Genomic DNA, 23,462 nt, shown 5'->3' on the forward strand with positions numbered 1-23,462 from the left:
TAGTAGAGAGAGGGTCAATGAAAACTAACGCACGACGGGTCAAGAAGCGACAGATGAGATAGCGCCAAGATAGAACCACAACGAGAGAAGAAAGGAAAAATTGAACCTAGGAAAGATGGAAAAGTGATTTTTTGTCTGAAGAATGGAGAACAGGTCCTTAGAAGGCCGGATATGAAGCAGCTTTAAGGTCTCGAGGAGAGAACAAAGACCAATCTCAAGGTGGGCGGCTCTGGGACTGAAACAAGATCCAGAGACAATGAAACAGCACATTCGTGTCTGAAAGAAGCAGTTTCTCATGAATGGGTTGCTGATATTGGCTCAGCAAAGCGGCTGTTTGGAAGAGCCATGGGCGGTTAAGGGAGTGGGCGGTTACAGTCGAGATGGAGATATCGTGGTGGAGAGAGGTTCATCCGTACTACCAGTTTGAGCAAGCGCCCTACATCCCAGGACGTATATGTGCACAAGCAAGAAAAAATTGTTTAAGCTAGAAAGCTAAAAGCAGGAACACAGATCTTGAGAACCACCCGATTTGCATATGTGGATGATCCATGAGGGCGCCTGGGGAAATTACGACGGGGTTTCTGCATGGAGTGAGCGCAACACAAGCGCGGGAAGGAAAAACAAGACTAAGAGCGGAAAACAAGGATGCGCATCATAGTTGCACCGGCAGATGAAACAAAGACACAAGCTGAGCGAAAGCAGAGAGAGAGAGAGGGACGATACAAAGGGCTTGGTGTTGAGAAGACTCCAGAAATAAGGTAGTGTGGATATGGAGGGGTCGTGTAATTGGCCACGGGTGTTGCAGGCGCGCGTTTAAAGTATTAGGCGACGCCTGTTAGTGGTTTAGTGTGTCTATTTTGGGAGGTCTTGGGATGTCTGATTGGCAGATGTACTGCCGCTTGGAGATTGAGAGAGGAAGTACAAGATGGAAGAAGAGCGCTTGGAAGGGTCTTGAAAAAGGTCGCTGGGCGAGGAGAGAGGCAGATGGCATGTTTCAGGTTGTTCTACAACAGATGACATTGTTGTTTTTTGCCTGTTTCTCGAATGTTAAAGGATGATAAGATAAGATGCTATTCTGATCCCGGTAGAAGGCTTGTCCCCTTCACTCCATCCGTGTTAGTCGTTTCCCACGATCATTCCAAGGTTAGCACCATAGATTCCACTAAGACAAGCGACGCTACCTTAGCTCCAGACTTCACCTAACACGGTTCAAAGCATTCATCTAATAGCAAAGTGAATTCACAAACCGATGTAGATCCTCAAACCATGCATGATCTGCTGGTTTTCTTCCTTTTACCTGTCTCAACTTGATTGACACTATTCGACATTATCAGGTTGCTGGGGAAATAAAATTGGTGGCTGAATTTATAGGGGTCAGAATGCTGAACGACGTTGTCTGACTCAGTTGGGGCCGTAGGTAGGCAGCCCTCCAGCCTCATGGGGGGACTTCCATCTATCAACTTGACTCTTCTCCAAAAGTCTCATCGGCACAATCGCGAGCGCGCAATGACGTTTGCGACGCGTCGGAGTCTTCGTCGCTCGCAGACAATCGACCATGATGAACTCGCTGATACAAAAATTGGGTTAATCTCGATGCCTCCCTCCACTCAGCCAAAGCGTCGAGGACGACCGCCAAAGTCATTGACATCCGTATCGCGCGGGCTTACTGGCTCCAAGCCTCGTGGACGACCGCCAAAGTCATTGACATCCGTATTGCGCGGAAAGCTTACTGGCTCCAAGCCTCGTGGACGGCCTCCTGGACGGCCTTCCAGCACTGCTCCTCACATAATGACCGACAAACGCATCGCACTGAAGCTGGGCTGGCGACTGCGGAAAGCCACGATGGGCAAGCGAGTCGGCAATGCCGCTCGATCGGTATACCTTCTTTCGCACCAGTGGCCGTGGGACCTGGTCGCAGGCTTCAAACCAAAGACATGGAGCATCCCGGCTGTGGAGAATTTGAGGAAGCTCTTTAATATTATCTATCGAGTCTATCCAGCGGATGAGCATCAGAACGACTTTCGGTTTGTCAAGAATTATCTACGCGAATGCGCAATGAAGCGCCATCGACGGCGCCCGCAATTGAAAAACTGCGACGTCGAGGATGCATGCGATTATTTCGCAGATAGCGATAATGCCAGGCGTGATGTTATTCACACAGCAGTGACGCGAACGAAGACCTCAATCAGCACAGTCGTGCCAGAAGACGAAGATGGATGGCAAGACTTTAGAGATCATCACCATTTTGGCGACGAGGATGATGAAGAATATGTTGACATTGCTACTCCTGCAAAGCGATCACGAACACCCTCTTCACCTTTGCTGAGCCCGAAGCGAGCAAGAACGGCGGAGTCCACCGAGCCACGCCAACAGACCATCGCAGACATCACCAAATCATTACAATCATTGCACGCCCAAAAGCAGAAAGAACTCGAAGCGGTAACCAATTCACTGGACGAGATCGCAGCTTCAATCCAAGCAAGTGAAGCAGCGCAAATAAATCACATAAACGAAAAAGTTGACAAATTGACCTCCGACGTGAAGGCCTACGAAACAGAACGGGAGAAGATCCTCAAAGCTCGAAACTTTATGGAAAACCACCACGAAGTCATGAGGATGGAAGAAGACGAGCTCGCAAAGAGACTGCAGATGTACACGTCAGACCTCGAAGAATGCGATAAATTAATTGCGCAGGCAGAGGCCGATGTTTACAAAGAGCTAGATCAGATTAAGCAGAAGGATGTCAACCTGGCAGATGAGGAGAAGAGGCTGGAAGGACGTGTGAAGGAGGTTCTGGAGGAGGTTAGACATTGCAGTGTTGTCGAGACGTTGGTGAGGTTGGGGCCTGGCGGGATGGCCAAGTTATTGGGGAGACTGGAGGGAAATGGTGTTGAGTTGGTTGAGATGGCGGAGAGTATCATGAATGAGGCTGAGGTATAGCATAACTCGGTTTATGCTGACAGTCCTGTGCATCTTCATTCAAGGTTGATGATATGCAATGAGTCTTCGCTTATCGCAGCGTCTCTAAGAATGCGGCACTCTCCAGATTTGGTCTGCACAGTGCCATAGACACTGTATTCAACATTCAGCATCACGCGCCAACAAAAGTCGCCCGCAAAATACTCCATAACGTCATTTACTTCTCTCTTCTCCCCCCCTATTCTCACCAAAGTTTGGGTGCTTCGCTCAGGACTCTTTTCTCGTCACTTTTTCTTTTCTTTTTCCCAGACCGCTAGTGTCACTCACCAAATGATCGCCTACTTCTTCCTCCAATAGATACAAGCCAGTCTCGCGTTGTACGGCTGGGCATGTCTCGGGAAGCAAATAAAACACGGACACCAACGTGCTAGCTGCCCGCGAATTCATAGTGTAAGACAGTAGTGTGTATTTTATCAAAACAACCAAGACATTCCTGCCAATCTCGCTATATAGCGGATCATTAAACTCACCGTATGATCGCCTCGTTCGAAACTCTATCGCCCCATTTTGACACACTGTGCGGGATTCTCTAAATTCGACGTGAGGTATTGCCTCTTTGGGTAATACTTTAAATGGTTTCTGGTTTTTTGATTGGTTGATATACTTGCTAACTAAGAGGCATTAAAATATTCGTTCGCGACGAACATTGCTGCGTTTTTCTACACTGTTTGGGCTTTGGACCTGGTCATCTGTCTCAAACTCCAGCGTCATCAGAGAATGTCATTGGTGAAGAGCAAGTCTAGAATGCTATATTGATGTCATAGTTAGCTGATCACTAGCGTTGTGAGGGTTGCAGTCACTATCACGACCTCCTTTTTGATGCGTCTCGACAATGGTGGAGCTATATAGGAAGATGGTATTACCCGTACTAATGCGCGAGTATAAATACTCCATCAACTCGCGATCGAAAATGGCCTTCTAGAGTAAGTCATCTATAGGTATCTTCGTCACATGCTGCACAATGTCTAATGCAATGGCCAGTGATTCTTCTCGTCGTCGCCGTATCGGCAGACCCTACGGTAGTAAGGATTCATATGCGCCACGCATCAAGAGAGGACTGACATCTACAAGTACATCTGATGACGGAGCACCCGGGGAACCAAAGGTTCTATCAGATGAATGGATCAGATTGAAGCTTGACAAGAAAACCCCTCCTCCAGATCCTCGCTACGTCCTCGCAAGAGAAATCGAGATCACCTCGACACAGTGGCCATGGGAATGGACTAAAGGTTTTGAGCCCGAGAAGTGGACTATCGCCATGATGAGGGACCTGCGGGATCTGATCAAGGGGTATCAGGGCAGGTTCAACCTTTGCGGCGATAAATGCCATCCTCTCAAGGTCGGTCTGATTCGCTCCGCAAGGGAGCGGGATAAGAACAATCCAAAGCTCAACAGAGATGATCTGAGTAATGCCCTCGGGTATTACGAGCTTGATACAAAGAAAGACAAGAAGCAAAAGCAAGTGTCTGTGCCCTGCGAGAATACCGCCGCGACACCGATCGTGGTTGAGGATACGCCGCCGGAGACGCCCCATGCTGTGTCACGGGCTTCTCCGGCGCCGTCTTCCTCATCGGTTGTGTCCAACTACACATCGGCGTCCTCTCCTGTTTCGAGGGCGTCGAGTGTCACGACGGTCACGGCGGATTCTCCAGGGGCTACACGTGCTGAGTCACCATGTCCGACCGCCCACGAAGATCAAGTGGACGCGACGATGGAAGATGACTCTATGTTTGTGGAAACAGTATCAGATTTTCCTGAATACAGGAGCTCCAGCGCCGATAAGGGAGAGGACTGCAAGTCCCCTAAATCGAAACCATCGCCGCAGCCTGAAGGCATGGAGTCTGAACCTTCGGTGCAACCTCAACCTGAGGAGCCTTCTGAAACTGTTGAACGGGCTGAAGCTCACGTCAGAGAGTCAGTAGAGACAGAGATGCAAATCGACTCTGATGTGCCTGTCCACGAACCTGTTGCTGAAAACGCTACAGATTCAAACTCGAGTTCGGTAAGTATAACCTCGTTGAAAACTTATAGTCAACACGTACTCACTCGTCATCATAGCCACAACCACAATCAACTTTTTCAATCCCCTCAACTCCTGAGGATATCATCAAAAGTCTAGAACTCCTAGAACTCCAAGAAAAATCAGAAGGAGAAAAGCTCACGCCACTCCTCACAACCTCAAAAACCAAAGTACAAGCCACAGAGTCCGCCATGGCAGCTACACAAGGCCCCAATAGAAAAATCCAAGCCCTGTGCGAAAACTACAAGATCTTCCAGGCAAGGAAGGCAGAGATTGTCGACGGCCTGGAATTTCTCAAAGGAAACCTTGAACGACGAAACGTTCACCCAGAGTCAGATGAATATAGACGGACTCTGATGCACAACAACTCAAGGCTGCAGCATTGCGAGACCACCATATGCAATGTGCAGAAAGAAATTGAAGAGGAATTCAAAAAGGCGACAGATAGGGAGATTGAGATTAGAGGGCAGCTTGAGAAGGAGTATGCTGAGTTTGAGCAGCTGCAGAATAAGGAGAGGGGAATTTGTCGCAATGTGCAGTATTACAGCTTTATAGCCTCGCTGTTGAGGTTGGGTCCTTTGGGACTGGATAGCTTGTTGTACAAACTGCGGTATAGTGGTGTTGATGTGGTTGGTGAAGTCAACAAGGTAAGTTATCTTGATCCGTCTAGGGATGAACACTTTAACTAACTGAGATTATAGAACTCTCCTGATGTCGTGCTGGATCACGTCATGACGACATAATTGTATAATAGTCAGATGATCTGGCAATCATGGAAAGCGTGTATAGGCGCACTGGAGCGCGTATTGTGTTCATGTCCTGAGATTTTCTCTTCTATATGGTTATGGTTATGATCATGGTCCGAGTGTGTCTGGGTGTTGTTATGAATGGAGTCAGCGTTGCAAGACCTCATGGCTGAAAAGCCAGCCGATACCACAGTGTTTTGGAAAATACCATTCTTAATTTCTCTTTCTTCTTATGCTATTGAACGTCTGCGTGATGGGCTGTGGAGTAAATATTGTTGGTATTATGATGAGCGCCTTAAGGTTCGCGTCTTATGAGGTTGACGATGTTTCATGGCGGTTGCGAAAGGGATGACGTAGCGACGTCAGAGGTTGAAACGTGTTTCAGACAGCTCAAGTCATTGCGGGTCAATCGGTGTTGTTTCTTGGCGGTCCTGTGGCTCAAAGGTTTGGATGCTTGAGGGTCACAGAACATCATTGAGTTTTGTGGTTAGGCAACTACGTATTGCTCCAGATTTTACACGAGCAATCTTCCACTTATGACTCCATCTCTGAAGAGCTCACCGTCGTTGAAGAGCCCGTAAGGTCTGGTTCGCCAGCGACCCCAGGGTAGGCATCAACCTAATGACTCCGCCAAGACAACAAAACACCATCTCCAAAAAGCAGACCAATTAATCGCATCGCCTCCCAGTCTTCTTCAACTGCGATGATAAGGCTGACCAAATTCTTCAGCACCCTTCATCTGCCTAAACTCCACTTACAGGCAGCTTGTGATGTTCTGGAGCGGGGTTGTCGTAGCAAAACACGCCCCCTTCTGCTGCGATCAGCAAGGATCTGATGCAAGTTACCGGAATGGCTTTGATGGTTCTGTAAAAAGAGGCAAACCGTGGGCCACTATTATTTTCTACAGGGACAGTAGTGGTAGGGCACAGTGGCTTTTGATGCAGGTCCGTTGGTCAGCTGCATTAACGGCTGCCTCTTTGGATGGGACGGCAAAGGGTGACAGAAATCCAATTCTAGAGGATTTACAATGTTTATATGATCCAGAGACTTATATATATCAACTAAGTAAACAGTGAGGTAAATGTAAGCTAGAAGGAGAAGAAGAAGAAGAAGATATCTTCTAAATTTACCCTTTTCTCAAGAAATCTATCGAATAGTCCTCAAAATGTAAGATCTTTGACAAACCTTAGGGTAGGTTGGCGGTTTCTTTTGTCACTTCAGGGGTCAATTCACCGTGATGCATCGCCTTATGCAGGTGAGACTTGTTGGCCAACGACTACGTCAAAAGAGGCAGTGAATAAAATGCGCCGAGCATCGAGTGAGTGAGTGAGTAAATGGCGAAGAAAAGGCAGCCAGAATAGATATATAATCACCCTCTTTTCCTCTCTTGACCTCAGCCCATCCCCAGCATCATCCATCATGGCCACCAACACCACATCCACCAGCACAAAGACCATCCTCGCCCTAGGCTCAGTCAGCAGCCTAGTAGAATCCCTCTTCCCCGGCGGCACAAGCCTCCCGTCTGTCGCATTCCTCCTCTACCTCACACCCTATCTCTTCCAAGCTGTTGGCGGCGCCGCAAAGTCGCAGTTCATCTCGAGTGTCGAGATCAAAGCGCACGATGAGATTTTTAATTATGTCATGAGCTGGGTTGCCAGGCATAAGCTCTCGCGCAATAACCATCGCCTTCTTGCGTCGAGCACCCTGGACCATGAGCCCTTTTCGCTGATCCCCTCACCGAGTAATCAGAGCGATGCGGATGATGATGTTGATGATGTTGACCCGACTGCGAGTCTTGATGAATTGAGGTCCAAGATCTCACTGTACAATGCGAGACCTTTGCATTGGACTCCCTCTGTGGGCACGCATTTCTTCATGCATGAGAATCGTCTCATCTCCTTCACAAGATCTGTCGAAAGCCAGGAATCATCGCCGTTCTCGCGACGCCCGGAGAAGATTGAGCTTTCGTGCCTCGGTCGGAATGCAGATGTGCTCAAGCGCATCATCTACAATGCGCGCATCGAATACCTCGAGAAACAACGAGGCCGCACGAGCATTTATCGGGCTGTCAAGTCATTTGGCGACGAACTCTCTTGGACAAAGTGTATGTCCAAGCCAACCCGGCCCATGTCGACTATTGCGCTCGACGAGGCCATCAAGCAGAGCCTCATCAAGGATCTTTCGCGATACTTGAACCCTCGTACTAAGAATTGGTACGCCACGAGGGGTATTCCCTACCGACGAGGCTACCTCTTCTCAGGCCCGCCTGGTACAGGAAAGACCAGTTTGACGCTTGCTGCTGCTGGGCTGATGGGTCTGAACATCTACATGATCAGTCTCAGCTCGCCCAATCTCTCGGAGGACAGTCTCGCAACGCTCTTCCGGGATTTGCCTCGGACCTGTCTTGTTTTGTTGGAGGATATCGATGCAGCGGGTCTGACCAACAAGCGCAAGAAGCAGGAGACCCAAACGAATAACGGGCCGCCGAAACCCATGCGTGAACCCATCTCTTTATCAGGCTTACTCAACGTTATTGACGGTGTAGGTGCACAGGAGGGTCGCGTCTTGGTGATGACATCCAATCACACCGAAAATATCGACCCTGCCCTGTTGCGCCCTGGAAGAGTCGACTTCTCTGTTGAATTCGGTCTCGCTTCGTCTGAAACGATCACCCAGCTGTTTAGGCTGATGTACGGAACCTCCCACGACGAGGTTGGGTCAATTGAACAAGCCACGGAACCTTCGGAAAAGTCTGTGGACACAACAAAGTCCGTAGCTGCGTTGGCGGAGGAATTCACAAAGCTAGTTCCCTCGCTGGTGTTTAGTCCGGCGGCCATCCAGGGGTATTTACTCATGCACGAGGATCCGATTGGGGCTGTTGATGCTGCCAGGAAGTGGGTTGAGGAGCAACAAAGGCTAATGGAGAAGGCTAAGAATGATGTTATTGAGGCTGAGAGTGAGGGAGAGAAGAAGGAGAGTCTTGTGAATGGTACAGAGAAGGCCAAAGAAGACGAGAAATAAGACTCCCAATGTAAGCTTCTGGCCTAAGTTTAGATGACCTCTATAAAGTTCAATAAAATTAAGATGAATTGAGTATATATAACCTAATACTCTCCTAGCACGCAGTCAAGATTAAGAAACCATTGAGAAAGTTTGTTGGTCCCCGCCATGGCATCAAGAACACGCAACTCCTGGGCCTTGAGATCGGATCGCTTCTTGATGAACTCGTACATCCTTGACATATTTCAAGGTGCGCTCGCAATCTTAAAGTAAACATTGACTAGTGCGTAATGATAGATCAAACGTAGTAATGAAAACATGCGCAAGGTCACACCTACATAGCTAAAAGATCATAAACTGGCATCTATTGTTCTATAATCTATCCAAGTCTACAGCTTCCAGCGCAGCAGAGTAAACGAGTGCTTGGGGAACGTAAACAAGCCCTCGCCATTCCACTTGGACTCCTTGATACCAACCTCCTCCTTCTCCGCAGTGTTGACAACCTTGACGTCCTTTCCGCTAACAGTATGAACCTCCACCTCCTTACCACCCGTCAACCCCCTCAACTCCGTCTCAAAGTCCTTCTCCTCATGGATATTCACAACAGCAAGGTTCACAACACCGTCCTTATCAAGCGCAGCACTGACATCCAACCACGGCGTCTCAATAGCACCGCGGATCCACTCCGGATGCGTAGGGCCCTGATACTCTCCAGCGCGAACATTCACAGCGATGGTAGAACCGCGCATGTACTTGCTGTAGAGGAGTAGAGACCACCAGGTCGGTTGCTTGAGGAGTCCGTCTTTTGTGGTCATAAGGGGAGAAATGACGTTTACGCTCTGGGCGATGTTGGCCATGCCCATATGCTTGGATTGGCGGACGAAGACGTTGAGCCAGATTGCTACGGCGAGGGCGTCGGAGAGGTTGTATTTCTCTTCGGCGCCTTCTTCGCCGGGGGCGCGGACGGGATCCCATACGTTCCACTCGTCGAAGCAAATCTTTTGGCGGCGGACGGAGGGGGGCACTTTGTTCTCGATGCGAGCGAGGTCGATGAGACCGGCTGTGATCTCGATAGCACGCTCAGCAGAACGAGGGGCTGAGCCTTTGTCAGTATTTCTGTCATCTCGACCATGAAGATGAGAACTTACCAGTGGCGTTCTTGTAGTGATCCTCACTAGCAGTGTAAATGTGAATGCTATGCTGATCAATAAGACTAGCAGTCGTACTTCCGCCCAGACCGTGAATGTCAAACTTGATACACTCCTTGATAACATACGCGTCCCAGGAGCTGTGGCCTGTTTCACCGCAGAGAATGAGCTCAACGTTGGGATCGAGGAGTTTGATGGCTTTGGCCCATTGGTAGGCTTTCTTGGCGTAGTCTTCCTTTGTCATTTGGCCGACCTGCCAGGGTCCGTACATCTCGTTTCCGAGGGCCCAGTATTTGACCTGACGGTGTTAGTGATGAGACGGAAGAAGGGGGGAGAGGGATGGGGTACATTGTAGGGCTTCTCACGGCCATTTTGACGGCGGAGGTTGGCGTAGTATGTTGGTCTGTCGGAGTTGCAGTACTCAACCCATGCGAGAGCTAAGAGAGTCAGTGTTTGGTGTTGAGAGAGTGATGGTGAGACTGACCTTCGTCGAGAGTACCTGAACTCAGTTAATAGCTGTTTCTTTGAAGGGAATATGAGACTCACCAGTTCCAAAGTTGAGGGCAAAGTAAGGCTCAGTGCCTACAACCTCACACCACTTGAGAAACTCATCTGTACCAAACTCATTGGTCTCTGTGCCAATCCACGCAAGCTCAGGTCTATCCGATCAGCCTCTCCCTCAATTCCTCCTCATGTAAAGACGGCACTCACCTAGCAGGTCTCTTCTCCCTAGGTCCAACACCATCAAGCCAATGATACGTAGCAACAAAGTTACCACCAGGATATCTCACGACAGGACAGTTGAGCTCCTTGAAGGCCTCAATGACATCCTTTCGGAAACCATTCTCATCCGACAGGGGATTTCCGGGGTCGTAGATGCCGCCGTAGATGCAGCGACCCATGTGCCTGTACCACGTCAGGGTGTGATTCATCAGCTGAGGGTGAGGCTGGAACTTACTCTGTGAAACCGCCATAGATGTTATCCTCGATCTTGGAGATGATGGCACTGGGGTCCACCGAGATGGAGGGACGCTCATCGTCAGCAATGCGAGTAAACGTAGCCATCTTTGCTGAACTTTTTACAAGAACAAACTCAACAGTGTTTTTTTTTTACAGAGCAGAGAAGAGAGAGAAGTCACCAATTTATTTATGCCTGATCCTCGCCATCTCCATACTAACGGTCAAGTACGGCGAACCCCTCACCTTAGACAATAACCATCAGGCGCAACATGTCACCGCGCTTGTTTAAACCCTGTATAAACCGTTTCTTAACCCACCTCTCCCCCCTTCCCATTGGCGCGCTTGTTCTCCTCCGCAGCACGAGACCCGTGGACTCTATTCTCGGCCGGGAGATCCAAGTCCGGAAGTCTTCTCCACTGGAGAGTTTGTGCTTCGCCTAACCCGTGTAAGTCAGGTCAACTTTGCGCACCAGTCATAGAAACCAACCGGTACGCGTAGCGGTACAGAGCCGCACTGCTTGTGCGCTCCAATCGGAAGGGATCGCAGGGTCTTATAATCTCCGTGTTGACAGGTGAAAGGTAGCAAACTCCACTGGTAACATGGCTTGCCTCGCTTGCTTCGCTCCTCATCGAATCCCCATGGGCAATTTCTCCCGCAATGACCCGCTGTATTCCACCTCCAGACCCCATATTTCCCAACTAGAGTTATCTCACCCCATGGGAAAAAACATGTCGAACCTAACTCAAACTTGCTTTGCTTTGGGCCTCGATGATCCTTTTTCTAAAGTTCCTCTTGACGCTCGGGTACTCGGAACGGCCCCTTGCAATGACACCTTAGACTAACATGTATAAATACACCCACTAAACCACCAGATCCTCTCTCAGCTCAGTAAATCCACCCATCATCGACATCATGGCTCTTCCACCAAAGTGGTATCAGTTCCTTGTCTCTGTGTTTGCCTCTCTTGGCTCTCTTCTCTACGGTTATGATCTCGGTGTAATTGCCGAGGTCATTGCCTCTGGGAACTTTAAGAGCAAGTTTGGTGATGATCCCAATGCTACGTAAGTTCAACACCTTCTTATATGTTGAGTCAAGCTAATAAGTGCAGTGGTGCTGTTGTGTCTGTCTTCACAGGCGGTGCTTTCTTTGGTGCCATGTTCGCTGGTTATGCTGGTGATCGCCTCGGAAGAAAATGGACAATCATGATCGGTGCTTTGATCTTTATTCTGGGCGGTAGTCTTCAGACTGCTGCTGATCACATCAACTACCTCTACGCGGGCCGCTGTCTCGCTGGTCTTGGGTATGTCTCCCTATTCCACAACCTCCCCATATGATACAAACTAACACTCTCAGTGTCGGATTTCTCGTCATGATCGTCCCTGTGTATCAAGGAGAGCTCTGCCATCCTGACATCCGCGGCCGTGTAACAGCCCTCCAACAATTCATGCTCGGCATCGGCGCCCTCGTCGCCACAGCCATCGGCTACGGAACTTACACTGGCATCGGCGACGACAACTCAGGCCAATGGCGTATCCCCCTTGGTATCCAGAACCTCCCCGCCGTGATTCTCGCCGCTCTGATCCTCTTCTTCCCCGAGTCTCCTCGTTGGTTGATTGACCACGGCCGTGCTGACGAGGGTCTTCAAACACTTGCTAAACTTCACGCGCATGGTGATATCAACGATACCTGGGTCAGGGCTGAGTTTGATCAGATCCAGGAACGTCTTGCGATGGAGCATGAGGCTTCTGCCAAGAGCTACAGTGAGCTCTTCACTGATAGGTCGTGCTTTCGACGTCTCTGGCTTGCTATCTCTGTGCAAGTCGCTGCGCAAATGACTGGTGTTAGTGCTATTCAGTACTACTCTGTTGAAATCTACGCCAAGATCGGGATCAAGGGTGATGAGACCCTTCGATACCAGATGATCTCCTCCGTCATCGCCCTGGTCGCTCAGTTCATCTGTATGCTCGTCATTGACAGAACCGGGCGTCGCTGGCCTTTGATCGGCGGTAACATCCTCAACTGCATCACCTTCATCATCGCAACTGTTCTTCTGGCTAGCTTCCCTCCTGGATCAGAGAACACTGGTGGTGGTGCAGCTGGATGGGGCTTCATCGTCGTAACATGGATCTACAACTTCTCCTTCAGCGCTACATGTGGTCCATTGTCTTGGATCATCCCCGCTGAGATCTTCGATATGAAGACCCGTGCCAAGGGTGTGTCGTTGGCTACTATGATGTCTTTCGCTTTCAACACCATGATTGGTCAGACCACCTCTGTCGCTCTTGATGACAAGCACGGCATTGGCTGGAGATGGTACATCCTCTTCATTGTAAGCTCCCTTTCCCAGTCTCACCTGTAACATATACTGATAATTTAGGTCTGCAACTTCACCAATGCCATCTACTTCTGGGCTATCCTCCCCGAGACCGCTAACCGACCCCTTGAGGAGATGCGATATCTCTTCACTGAGGCGCCTTTGTTCGTCCCTCTTATGGATGAGGCCAAGTTTGCCGCTGGCCAGGACCTCGAGCGTCGCGTTGAGAAGGCCGAGCAGACGCAGGAGCTTGAGCACCAGGAATAGAGAATTATGAGACCAAGATCTCGTTGTATATGGCTCTATCATAAAGTTGCTAAATAGACAATCCAAGGATCAACTTACCATATCAGCTTGCCTGTGAATTGTTTGTTGGCCGTTCTGCTACTGAACAGCTTCATGTCATTTAAATATTGTCTCTTGATTCATTACTCATTTCCCACTCAGTGCGTTGCTATATACCGACTATCGATTCAAACTGTTCGTGGATTCCAGTGGCCCATTACTCCAACATCCCAAGAAAACGCCCATAAATCTCCTATCCCGCAAGTAACTGATCAGCAAACTCCCCAACCCTCTCCCTCAACTGATCCAAAACTCCCTCCTCCGCCCAAAAGTGTCCCGCTGTCTCAATCTCCGCCCCTTTAAACTGCGATCCCATCTTCCCCTCCATCTTCGCCTTCCAACTTCTAAACTTTCCAACAGGCGCAAACCCATCTTCATCTCCAAAGATCACAAGTGACGGATTCCTAACCAGCTTTTCTTCCGCCGCTACATCCTGCGGATCTTTGTTCTTCACCAATGCTGACGGAAGAAGTGACATGGTCGCCAGGTGTGTCACGACGCCTTGGGGAGGTGAGATCATGAGGTAAGCAGGTCGTGGCATGGTGAGATCCGTGATGCGGGGGAGATGCTCTCCCGGCTCAGGCGGTACGACAGTTGTAGGTGGATTCTGCGAAACGTTTCGCGAATGTCTTCCCGCTCTCGCCTTGGCGATGAAATCGTGGACACCCTTTCTAAACCTCTCATCATCCAGCGAAAAGCTCCTCCGAGCACTGGAATGACTTCGTCGTGGACTTCCACCCTCGTCGCCCCCAATTCTTACACCGCGCTTACTCCTCCCCCGCGCTGACCCCTCCATCATTGCGGCACGGGCACTCGCAAGCACAATGTTCTGCTGCTCAGCAAGATGCGCAGCTCGAAGTCGAACTTCTGCGGCGTCGGAGCCTGCGATGGGAGATATGAACGGTTGGAGAATTGCATCGAGGGGTGGTATCAGCGTTACGACCATTCCGCCGTAGGAGTAACCGCCCATGAGCAAGACGGGTCGTGGTCGAGGTGCTGAAGTGACAGCTGCGTCTAGACTAATCGGTGCTTCTAACCTTGTGGGAGTTGAGGGTTCGCTGTGAAGGGTATTGTCGATATGCGGTCGGAAGGGATCGAGGTCGTGAACGTAGTGTAGAACAAAAGCGACAACGGTGGCATAATCGTCTCGTTCGGGTTTCGCAGTCCATGAAGTCCGTCCCGCAGATCCATGTGCACCTCTACACAATCAGCTTCATCCCTTCAAAGCAGCAGAATACCTACCGAAAGTTAAAAGTCCCTACCAGAAACCCCTTCCGTAGTAACTGCGCAGCTGCCTCTCCAACGACAGGGTCATCATAGCATCCTCCCATGGGCGCATAAGGATGAGCCACGACAGCAGCATGTTTCAGCCATGTTGGAGCTTTCGGGTTGGCGGACAGTGAGAGAGGATGGTAGATTCGACAGTCGAGGGTGATACCATCGTGGATGCTGGGGAGGGTTAGTGTAAGTGTTGGTTCTGGAAGCATTTTGGCCGTGTCATGACATGGTGAGAGGGTTCAATTGGGATTGGAGAAGCAGGAAATGGGAAAGATTGTGGATGACATGGGATTGTCTAAGATAAGCTCGCGTTACGTCAAGAGCTGGCGCACAGACGGGGAAAAAGAGCCGAGATCCGGGATAATCACAAGTAAAAATAGCACGTCTCCAACCACGTGGCTTACATCCAAAGATCACAACGACAGACAGTGAAACACACAATAAGAAACATACTATTCTCCCGCTTGCCGTTAGCCCTATACAAGGCTGACAGCAAGGGAAAACATGCTATTAATGCTCATACATAGGTATCTTCTATATCAAATCTAATCTCATTGAACCTTCTTCTCTCCCGCGTCCCTTGCCCTCTGCCTCCTCCTCTTAATCCACCCTCTAAGCTCATTAATAAGTCCCATAACCAATGGAACACCCACCGGTCCTAGCAACGGTAAATACACCGCAATCTTATGCTCGTCAGGGAAGTATAGCTGTCCAACCATGCTCTTCTCGAAAAACGCTCGCTCTGCTTCTTCCTCTGCGATTCTAGCGTGCAAGAGTCCAGAAGGAGCGCCGAGACTGGCACAAGCTTGTTGAAGATGCTCCATTGTTGATGCGACTCCATCGGCGACACTGTGGGGGATTGAGATTGAGGGGAGGGCGAGGGATAGACGAGCGAGAGAACCGAGGGTTGATGAGGCGCGGAGGAGAAGATCTGCTGAGCGGATGCGGGAGAGGGTGGATAGTCGCAATGGGAGAGAACCTGATTGAGGCGTACCCAAGAGTGACAATAAATGTCCAGTAAATGTGAGCATTGGCTGCTTCAGTGTCTCGCTGGATACATGTGTCGTTGTCTCTGGGAGTGAAAGAAGGTATACACTGCCCCATTGAGGAAACATCCACGATTGTGACGTCTCTGTCCCCGAATCAAGGCCAATCTTCTGGTCGCCAATGTAGATAACAAAGTTGACAGTCGGAGCGCCTGCAATTGAAGGAGACAGAGGCCATTCAGCAGCATTGATGAAAGATGCAAGGTCCTCCTTACTCAACACCTGCGATTGAGCACCAGGCGTCGCATAAAGCTGAACCTGAGTATCAATTGTAAAGTTATGAATTGGGCCCAGCACATCAAGCATCGGCTTCATGTACTCCTCGATCGCCTTCTCAATATCCCACGTACTCGGTGCTGCGCCGGCTGTGAATAGGGAGAAGGTAAGATGGTATGTTGGCGAGTATCGTAGGGATCGTGTAGTTCGCTTTGACAATCTATCGACGACCTCGGGGGTCAAGCCTTGAGGTTTAGCATCGGGGGCTGAAGATGTCGATAGGAGGTATGAAATGATGGACTGTTCTTCGGAGAATGTCGATTGTAGCTCGTTTGCGATGTATGTAGCAAGTGCGGAAGACGATGACGACGCGGATGGAATTGCATTGGAGGGGTATGCGATGTTGAGAATAGCCGAGTCGGGATCTAACGTAGCAGAGTTGCTCTCGCCAGGCGCAAGTTCGATCGTAAGGGCGACGTGGGAATCATCATCGGCGGCGGGTGAAGGCGAAGCGCCCCCCTTAGGGGCAAGTTGAAGACGCAGATGATGTCCAGAGAAGTCGTTATGGTCGTCAAGAGCATGTTGCGTCAATCGCACAAGGTTCTGCGCCTCATTCTCCTGCAGCGCATCCGCTTTCACAGAGATCTGAAGAGGAAACACAGGACGACAAGCCTACCCCTTCATTAGCCACCATGTACCAACATCATGTTACCATCAGGTCTCTTCTCACCTTTCCCTCAGCCCACTGCATCATTCCATCGAGGGGAAGATTCGCCCGGTATATCGTAGTAGTCCTCCACCATATCGGCACGCCCAAACACAGCACTATCAACCAAAAGGAGATGACAATACGGGTTCTCCTGTAAATGTCGGATTGTTTCTCTGGGGGCGGAGCGGACGGCGCCGCGGAAGTGTCTTTGACGTCGCCGGGCGCCATTATGCCGATTTGATTGAAGAGTTGAGGCGGGGATGGTGAAGAGGCTCTTATCAGAGCTCCCTGTCGATTTGGATCGATGCGTGGAGGGATGGGGAGCTTAGCTACACGACATCACGATGTCACGTGAGGTCGGGGAGTCTGAGGCCCGATGCCGATGATCTCCATCTAAGCTAGCTAAGGTAGCTCATTTAAGCTTGCAGTTGGACAGCGACTTGCTCTTCAATTGATCAGTCATTTCATGTATTAATTACTCTTCTAAAGTTCATTTTGTTTTTCACGAGTGATCGAATGCTCAAGAAGCCAGCTAGACTTGTTAAGTTGAACGTTAGAGTCAAATATTTACCACGAGACTCAATCTGTACAAAGCTCCAAGCCTCAACGTTGTCTTTGTGACCCTACCAATCGAACCAAGTTTAGCTTAAACAGAAGAACTAACTCTATTCCTCATAACGGTTCTAGCCCTTCTGTTCACTATGATCGATCAACTACCTCCAGCGCCGATCCAACACATTAACCCCTGCAAAGGCCGTGCTGACTGCATCTAACAACGGGCACTATCATTAACAGATCGCCAGGAACCATAATATCCCAATCACATCTTTTACTACCTCCTCTGATATCACAAACTTCCCCAGATCCTCCCCGCATCAACTTGCTACGCCTCATTTCCAGCCGAGGCATCACAATCACCTGTTTGAAGCATACAACCTCAATTATAACAAGGTTGCAGAAATCTAGTTCAAATGGGGCAATTGTCTCGTCGTGGAGTGCCAGCTGAGCCTGCTTGGTACCCTTGGCAAAAATCGCAGCATTCATGAGCCAACAGACTCAATGCCAAGCAGTTTATAGCGTTTATAGCGTTTATATAAACTCTCGGTCGTCGGTGCTTTAGTGGAGTTACGCTGTCGTCACCGTCTGTCTTATCGCTATCAGACCATCGACCCACGTACGTCAAACGACCTTGACCCTTACTTCATCAACAACTCTTTCTTTTGCATAAACAACAATGCCTCGTGAGTAAATCTACCAAATGGAAACTCAATCAGAATCTAATGGTGTAGTCCCCCTTTCGATAACCGCTCCCGCAGTCGCGGCATCGCTAGCATACTTCAATGCCCGATCTTCAACATGGTACGACCTCTTCCTCCTGCGCTGCGTAACCATCGCCGCATCACGAATGTATTATCGCGAATGGACCGATCGCCTCAACCTATACTACCTCCTCGAAAACATAGCCACTAACTCTTCAACCTCTGATCGCGCATTGCTCATATTTGAGGGGAAGCGTCTGTCGTATAAAGATGTCTACGAGCAGGTGCTGAAGTATGGACAGTGGTTGAAGAACGAGGGTGTCAAGAAAGGTGATATCGTTGCGCTCGACTTCCAGAATTCAGACTCTTATATCTTTGTTTGGCTTGGCCTTTGGAGTATTGGAGCGAAGCCGGCGTTTTTGAACTATAACCTCTCTGGCGCTTCGTTGATTCATTGCTTGAAGGCTGCTACGACAAAGTTGTGTATCGTAGATCCTAACGTCGAGGAGAATGTTGGACAAGATGTTCGTGATCAGCTGAAGGACATTCGCTTCATTATTCATACTCCTGAAGTGGAAGCACAAATCGCTACGACAGAAGGTGTTCGCGCGCCTGACTCCGATCGATCCGAGAAGAGCCTTTCAAGCATGGCTATTCTCATTTACACCTCTGGAACGACCGGTATGCCCAAAGCTGCCATTGTATCATGGGGAAAGTTGATCGTGGCTGGCTCAATGTCTGAACAACTCCTTGATCGCTCAAAAGGCGACATCATGTACTCCGTAAGTCCTCGCCCCTTCTTCTCAAACCAAGCTAACCGTCCAGTCAATGCCCCTATATCACTCCTCCGCAACAATATTTTCCTTCAGCGCAACTCTCCTCTCAGGAAGCACCCAAGCCCTAGGCCGCAAATTCTCCACCAAGACTTTCTGGAATGAAGTCCGCGATTCGGGCGCAACGTCAATCCTCTACGTCGGTGAGACTCTGCGGTACTTGCTCGCCGCACCACCACAGCACGACCCTGAGACAGGTGAATGTCTTGACAAGAAGCACAACGTCAAAGTCGCCTTTGGAAACGGATTGAGACCAGATATCTGGAACGAATTTAAAGAACGTTTCGGCGTTGAAGGAATCTGCGAGTTTTATGCTGCCACAGAAGGTACATTTGCAACATTCAACCTGAGCAAAAACGACTACGCCGCTGGCGCAATTGGTCGCAATGGCTGGGTCTACAATCTCATCATGAGCTTCTCCGTCGCTTTGGTAGAAGTCGATTGGGAAACTGACCTGCCCAAGCGTAATCCCGACACAGGACGCTGCTACAAGGCTCGTACCGGTGAACCAGGCGAAATGCTCTTCCGTCTTCCATCAGGGAACCCATTCGGTCGCTTCCAAGGCTACTACAACAATCGCGCAGCGACAGAGGCAAAAGTTCTACGCGATGTGTTTAGCAAAGGAGACACGTGGTTTCGCACAGGCGATGTCGTGAGATGGGATAGCGATGGGCGTATTTACTTCCATGATCGTATTGGCGATACATTCCGCTGGAAGGGCGAGAATGTTTCTACCGCTGAAGTAAGCGATGCACTATGCAAACACCCCTCCGTCAAAGAAGCAAACGTCTACGGAGTATCGCTCCCTCATCACGACGGAAGAGCAGGTTGTGCAGCGGTCCATTTATCTTCTGATCCCGCGGCAGAGACAATGCAGGATATAGCGACACATGTGCGTGCTGAGTTGCCCAAGTTCGCGCGGCCATTGTTCTTGAGAATCATGAGTGAGCTTGGCGGTGGACAGATCACGGGGACTATGAAGCAGCAGAAACACACGCTGCGAGAAGCAGGTGTCGACCCAACTGGTGATAAAAGCCTTGGAGAGATTTACTGGCTTAAGGGGGAGAGTTATATACCTTTCACGGAGAAGGATTGGAAGGATATTCAGGGTGGAAAGGCGAAGCTGTAAGTTGCATATAGATCGGATACCCATTGTATAGTTAGTTCGTTAGCATGAGTTAAAGCATTTTTGTATAGAATATTTCCTACGAATGAGGATCGAAGTTTGGTGAATGTTTAACAAATGAACTCATCAGACGTGATGATAATGCTATTTACTATGAAGTGTTATGTCCGTCAATGCTTCATATACGCTCCTACAAAATCCACCTCTTCTACAGATCGTGACTGGGTTCATTACATGTCACAATATTTTCGCCGAGTCCTTCCTTAGCCCGATTCATAAATCGCCCCGATCAGCCTATGATCCTGCTATTCCAAGACCAACACGCTGTTGGCCTTGTTGGCCTTGTCCACCTGTGTAGCTTGGTCCCATGCCGTTTCCACCAGCTGCTGTGCCTGTTCGTTCTCTCATCCTCCTTCCCTCCATCAAGCCTCGAAGACCTCGCTTCTGTAGGCCAATGACGCTGCTTAGTTCACCGTTCCATACAAAGTTGTCGCGTTCACTGCCACCAATCTCCGATGAACTCCACTCTGATCCGCTCTGGCTTGTTGTAGCAGATAGCTCATCGCTGGAGGGTCGGCTCAATTGTTGCACATTAGTGTTGAGTGTCAGGCCCTCAGTACGAGTCTGAAGATCCGATGAGAAACTGTCGCCAGGGGTGTGTCCCAGAGAAAAGTCGGAAGTGGCAGTAGGCGAGCCCACAGGATCCAGAGTTCCAACAAAGAAATTGGGGTTGAGGGATCCATCAATGCCTCGGCCACCGCCAGCGGCCATGGCTGTGGCGTTGAAAACAGCCGCAGCATTGCGACTGTCAAGCAGGGCGTGAAGTCGCTCAACTACAGCCTCCAATAGTCCATCAATACGGTACGGTCGGGCGATCTGGAGTAGCGAGCAAAGAATTTGTGGGGTGCAAAGAGGAGATGTCGGAGGTGGGAGAGAGCTCGTGTAGAGGAAATGAAGCAGCGCCTGGATCGTAAGATATGTGTGTGGGAGATAAAGACATCTCGGTCGTGAGTTTGGCGGTAGTGAGTGAGGTGTAGGCGCCGCGTTGATGTTCGTCGGGTTGGCCTCATGGCTCATGGCGCCTGTGGTAAAACTTGATGCTGCGGTGCTTGAAGGAGCACCAGAAGAGCTCAGCGATGAGCCGACAGTGCTAATCATGGAGGATGAGCTGTCTGCCACCCTCGAGTTTGGTGTGATTGTGATAGCCGACGCGCGTAAGGGGTTGCTTGAGAGACCAGATCTAAGGGTCATGGCATCGCTCCCATCCTGTGTCGCCGTTCCCTCCCGTAGAAGCTGCACGAAGTAAGGTCCCCATCGTCGTCCCACGATTCTCGAGTTGACTGGAATACGCTCGCCACCAATGCACAGAATATCCATATCGGCAAGTTCGCGCATGGCGAATGACTTCTCACCAAGCTCCTCGCTCGCCCTTGAGTGGTATCGTCCGCCCGCTGTGTATCCTGCTTTGCGCGCCAAACTCAGACCAGGCCCAGCATAAGGACTACTGGCTGAGATGAAACCTGATAGCGGACTTGTCTTGCGGGGATTGTCGTAAAAGCCAAATGCTTCCAACTCGACCATGCACACATTAGAAAAGTTGATGCGTCGATGATTATAGTCATCGACGAGACTCCTTTTCCTATTGCCCAAGATCACAAATGTGTTTCGGCGGTTCCACAAAACTCCGCGATTCCAACTGCCCTGGCTGAACACACTTCCTCCAGCATCAATACGGCTCCATGTCAAAGTTCGTAGATCCAGAGCCCAGAGCGCATACTCTTGTCGAGATGAGGTAAGGTATGTGCCACTGACGACAAAATGGGTATCGATAACTCCGCCGTTCGGGAATCGCAATCCTGGTGGTGAATAGTTGCCTGACATCGGCCTCTCTGTGAGGGTACCATCTGGTGCTCGGATTTGTAGCTCAAGCTTAACGTCCAAAAAGTTATAGTTGCAGTAAATCAACATCGAAGCCCCTGGTTCACGAGCTTCTTGGCTGATGCCTCCGTCATGACGTTGCATACCGTTCGATTGCTGTCGGCCGAGTTTGGAAGCCACTGAAGGTGGAAGAGGGGCGGTCACACTCCTATATGCGCCCCAGCTTCTGTCCAGAGGCTGTGTTGAGGTCCATTTCAGGCTTCGCAAGTTGAAGACGCTGATCTGCTCAATATAATTGTTCCTTCCATCCTGCCCCCCAACAATGACCATTTCTGCACCACCTGAACCATCAATATTAATGCCGATTCGGCCCTCATTAGGGTTGCCAGTCGAAGGATTATGTTGTAGAGCAGAGAGAGGAGCGCGGTGCGAAGAAAAGGTGGCGGATGAAGGAAGAATACAGGCGCAATGGGCGTAGCGGCCCTGGGGAGGGTCCTGTGTCGGAATAAAGGTCCAGGCTCTGGTGTTGACATCGTAGATGTAGATATCAGACATGACAGTGATTTCGGGTTGCTGTTGGTCGCCACCAGGAGGCTGATTAGGGGCAGGTGACATGCCACCGTAACAAACCATCTTGGTGTCACCCAAAGCGCACATGGAGTGGAAGTATCGAGGTGGTGGAACGTCGCCTGTTGTTTCCAGCTTGGTCCAGTGTCGACGAATCAGATCCAACTCGTACATATCCGATGTCAGAGGAGCAGGTCGACTTCTAGACAGGATCCGGCCTCCAAACACGTAGAGCTTGTCACCCAGGATGGTAGTTGTAGCTCCGACAAGAGCGTGGGGCTCACGCCCAGTCGTTCGGTGAACATTGCACATGAGACCAGACAAATGTGTTGAAGGGCCATTGGAAGGCCCGCCTACAGGGGTTGCCCGTTGAGCGACATTGGGTGACGGACCAGCAGAAGCTGATCCAGTACCTCTGGGTTTCAAGCCGTCGCTTTGCTCTTGCGAGTCATATCTGGAGGCACTCGACACACTGCTCATGCTATTATTGGCTTCGTGGGCACCATATGGGTGCTGCGGTGGCGCAGAGGTCGACTCCATGGTGCTTGATCGGCTATCAAAGAAGCTTTCTGTCTTCGGGGGCGGTGTCGGTAGTGGTGAGGTCGAAGGTGACGGATCGAAGAACTTCGGTGAAGGAATCTGCCCCTCTGGCACACTAGGTAGATTGGAGGAATTCGAATCTTGGGGATGTATAGATTCTTGATACGGCGGGGACCGCGGTAGAGGCTTGGACAGACTATACTGAAGGGTCAAGTTTCGAGCATGCTGAGGAGGTGCTTCGCTTGCGGGGGGCGCACTCGAGGTGGAGGAATGAGCGGAGTGTAGACTTCCGGATGAGCTCTTTAAGTGCAATCGTGAAGGACTTCTCGAGAGCTTGACTGAAGGTAGCTTTCGAATTCCTCGATAAACGCCAGCAAGAAGATCGGGGGTATATCGGCCGGTCGGCTTTTCGTCGTTAACGAGATCGGGGAAACGAGAAGGAGGTTCGTCGCCTGCTGAATCCTGACGGATTGTTAGTTCTGGAGAATCAACCATGAT

The 23,462-nt window shown here is 50.1% G+C and overlaps 10 protein-coding genes; 5 read left to right on the forward strand and 5 right to left on the reverse strand.

The window, feature by feature from the left end:
- Nucleotides 1-1,506: 1,506 nt before the first annotated feature.
- On the forward strand, nucleotides 1,507-2,940 carry FFUJ_02367 (uncharacterized protein; the record flags this gene model as incomplete). The annotated part of the gene is made up of 1 exon (XM_023574088.1): nucleotides 1,507-2,940. One exon carries the CDS (start codon nucleotides 1,507-1,509, stop codon nucleotides 2,938-2,940), a length of 1,434 nt encoding a protein of 477 aa, XP_023427509.1.
- A 1,000-nt stretch (nucleotides 2,941-3,940) lies between these two features.
- FFUJ_02368 (uncharacterized protein) lies at nucleotides 3,941-5,742 on the forward strand (the record flags this gene model as incomplete). XM_023574089.1 has 3 exons in its annotated part: nucleotides 3,941-4,981; nucleotides 5,038-5,646; nucleotides 5,701-5,742. The coding sequence occupies 3 exons, from the start codon at nucleotides 3,941-3,943 to the stop codon at nucleotides 5,740-5,742; spliced, it is 1,692 nt and encodes a 563-aa protein (XP_023427510.1).
- Nucleotides 5,743-7,164: 1,422 nt separating this feature from the next.
- On the forward strand, nucleotides 7,165-8,766 carry FFUJ_02369 (related to BCS1 protein precursor; the record flags this gene model as incomplete). Its single annotated transcript, XM_023574090.1, has 1 exon — nucleotides 7,165-8,766. The coding sequence occupies one exon, from the start codon at nucleotides 7,165-7,167 to the stop codon at nucleotides 8,764-8,766; it is 1,602 nt and encodes a 533-aa protein (XP_023427511.1).
- A 368-nt stretch (nucleotides 8,767-9,134) lies between these two features.
- Nucleotides 9,135-10,958, reverse strand: FFUJ_02370 (related to alpha-L-arabinofuranosidase 1; the record flags this gene model as incomplete). XM_023574091.1 has 7 exons in its annotated part: nucleotides 9,135-9,841; nucleotides 9,894-10,191; nucleotides 10,242-10,330; nucleotides 10,378-10,392; nucleotides 10,440-10,552; nucleotides 10,605-10,799; nucleotides 10,852-10,958. 7 exons carry the CDS (start codon nucleotides 10,956-10,958, stop codon nucleotides 9,135-9,137), a joined length of 1,524 nt encoding a protein of 507 aa, XP_023428839.1.
- A 139-nt stretch (nucleotides 10,959-11,097) lies between these two features.
- On the reverse strand, nucleotides 11,098-11,542 carry FFUJ_02371 (uncharacterized protein; the record flags this gene model as incomplete). XM_023574092.1 has 3 exons in its annotated part: nucleotides 11,098-11,145; nucleotides 11,171-11,289; nucleotides 11,323-11,542. 3 exons carry the CDS (start codon nucleotides 11,540-11,542, stop codon nucleotides 11,098-11,100), a joined length of 387 nt encoding a protein of 128 aa, XP_023427512.1.
- A 223-nt stretch (nucleotides 11,543-11,765) lies between these two features.
- Nucleotides 11,766-13,434, forward strand: FFUJ_02372 (related to sugar transport protein STP1; the record flags this gene model as incomplete). XM_023574093.1 has 4 exons in its annotated part: nucleotides 11,766-11,914; nucleotides 11,962-12,153; nucleotides 12,207-13,182; nucleotides 13,231-13,434. 4 exons carry the CDS (start codon nucleotides 11,766-11,768, stop codon nucleotides 13,432-13,434), a joined length of 1,521 nt encoding a protein of 506 aa, XP_023427513.1.
- A 271-nt stretch (nucleotides 13,435-13,705) lies between these two features.
- FFUJ_02373 (uncharacterized protein) lies at nucleotides 13,706-14,999 on the reverse strand (the record flags this gene model as incomplete). XM_023574094.1 has 2 exons in its annotated part: nucleotides 13,706-14,711; nucleotides 14,755-14,999. The coding sequence occupies 2 exons, from the start codon at nucleotides 14,997-14,999 to the stop codon at nucleotides 13,706-13,708; spliced, it is 1,251 nt and encodes a 416-aa protein (XP_023427514.1).
- Nucleotides 15,000-15,341: 342 nt separating this feature from the next.
- On the reverse strand, nucleotides 15,342-16,989 carry FFUJ_02374 (related to GPI transamidase component PIG-S; the record flags this gene model as incomplete). XM_023574096.1 has 2 exons in its annotated part: nucleotides 15,342-16,724; nucleotides 16,783-16,989. The coding sequence occupies 2 exons, from the start codon at nucleotides 16,987-16,989 to the stop codon at nucleotides 15,342-15,344; spliced, it is 1,590 nt and encodes a 529-aa protein (XP_023427515.1).
- A 1,006-nt stretch (nucleotides 16,990-17,995) lies between these two features.
- FFUJ_02375 (related to FAT1-very long-chain fatty acyl-CoA synthetase) lies at nucleotides 17,996-19,982 on the forward strand (the record flags this gene model as incomplete). XM_023574097.1 has 3 exons in its annotated part: nucleotides 17,996-18,002; nucleotides 18,051-18,802; nucleotides 18,846-19,982. The coding sequence occupies 3 exons, from the start codon at nucleotides 17,996-17,998 to the stop codon at nucleotides 19,980-19,982; spliced, it is 1,896 nt and encodes a 631-aa protein (XP_023428767.1).
- A 291-nt stretch (nucleotides 19,983-20,273) lies between these two features.
- Nucleotides 20,274-23,459, reverse strand: FFUJ_02376 (related to ral2 protein; the record flags this gene model as incomplete). Its single annotated transcript, XM_023574098.1, has 1 exon — nucleotides 20,274-23,459. The coding sequence occupies one exon, from the start codon at nucleotides 23,457-23,459 to the stop codon at nucleotides 20,274-20,276; it is 3,186 nt and encodes a 1,061-aa protein (XP_023427516.1).
- Between the last annotated feature and the right edge of the window lie 3 nt (nucleotides 23,460-23,462).

The sequence above is a fragment of the Fusarium fujikuroi genome, chromosome FFUJ_chr03, assembly GCF_900079805.1.
Source record: "Fusarium fujikuroi IMI 58289 draft genome, chromosome FFUJ_chr03".
Lineage (NCBI taxonomy): Eukaryota > Fungi > Ascomycota > Sordariomycetes > Hypocreales > Nectriaceae > Fusarium > Fusarium fujikuroi.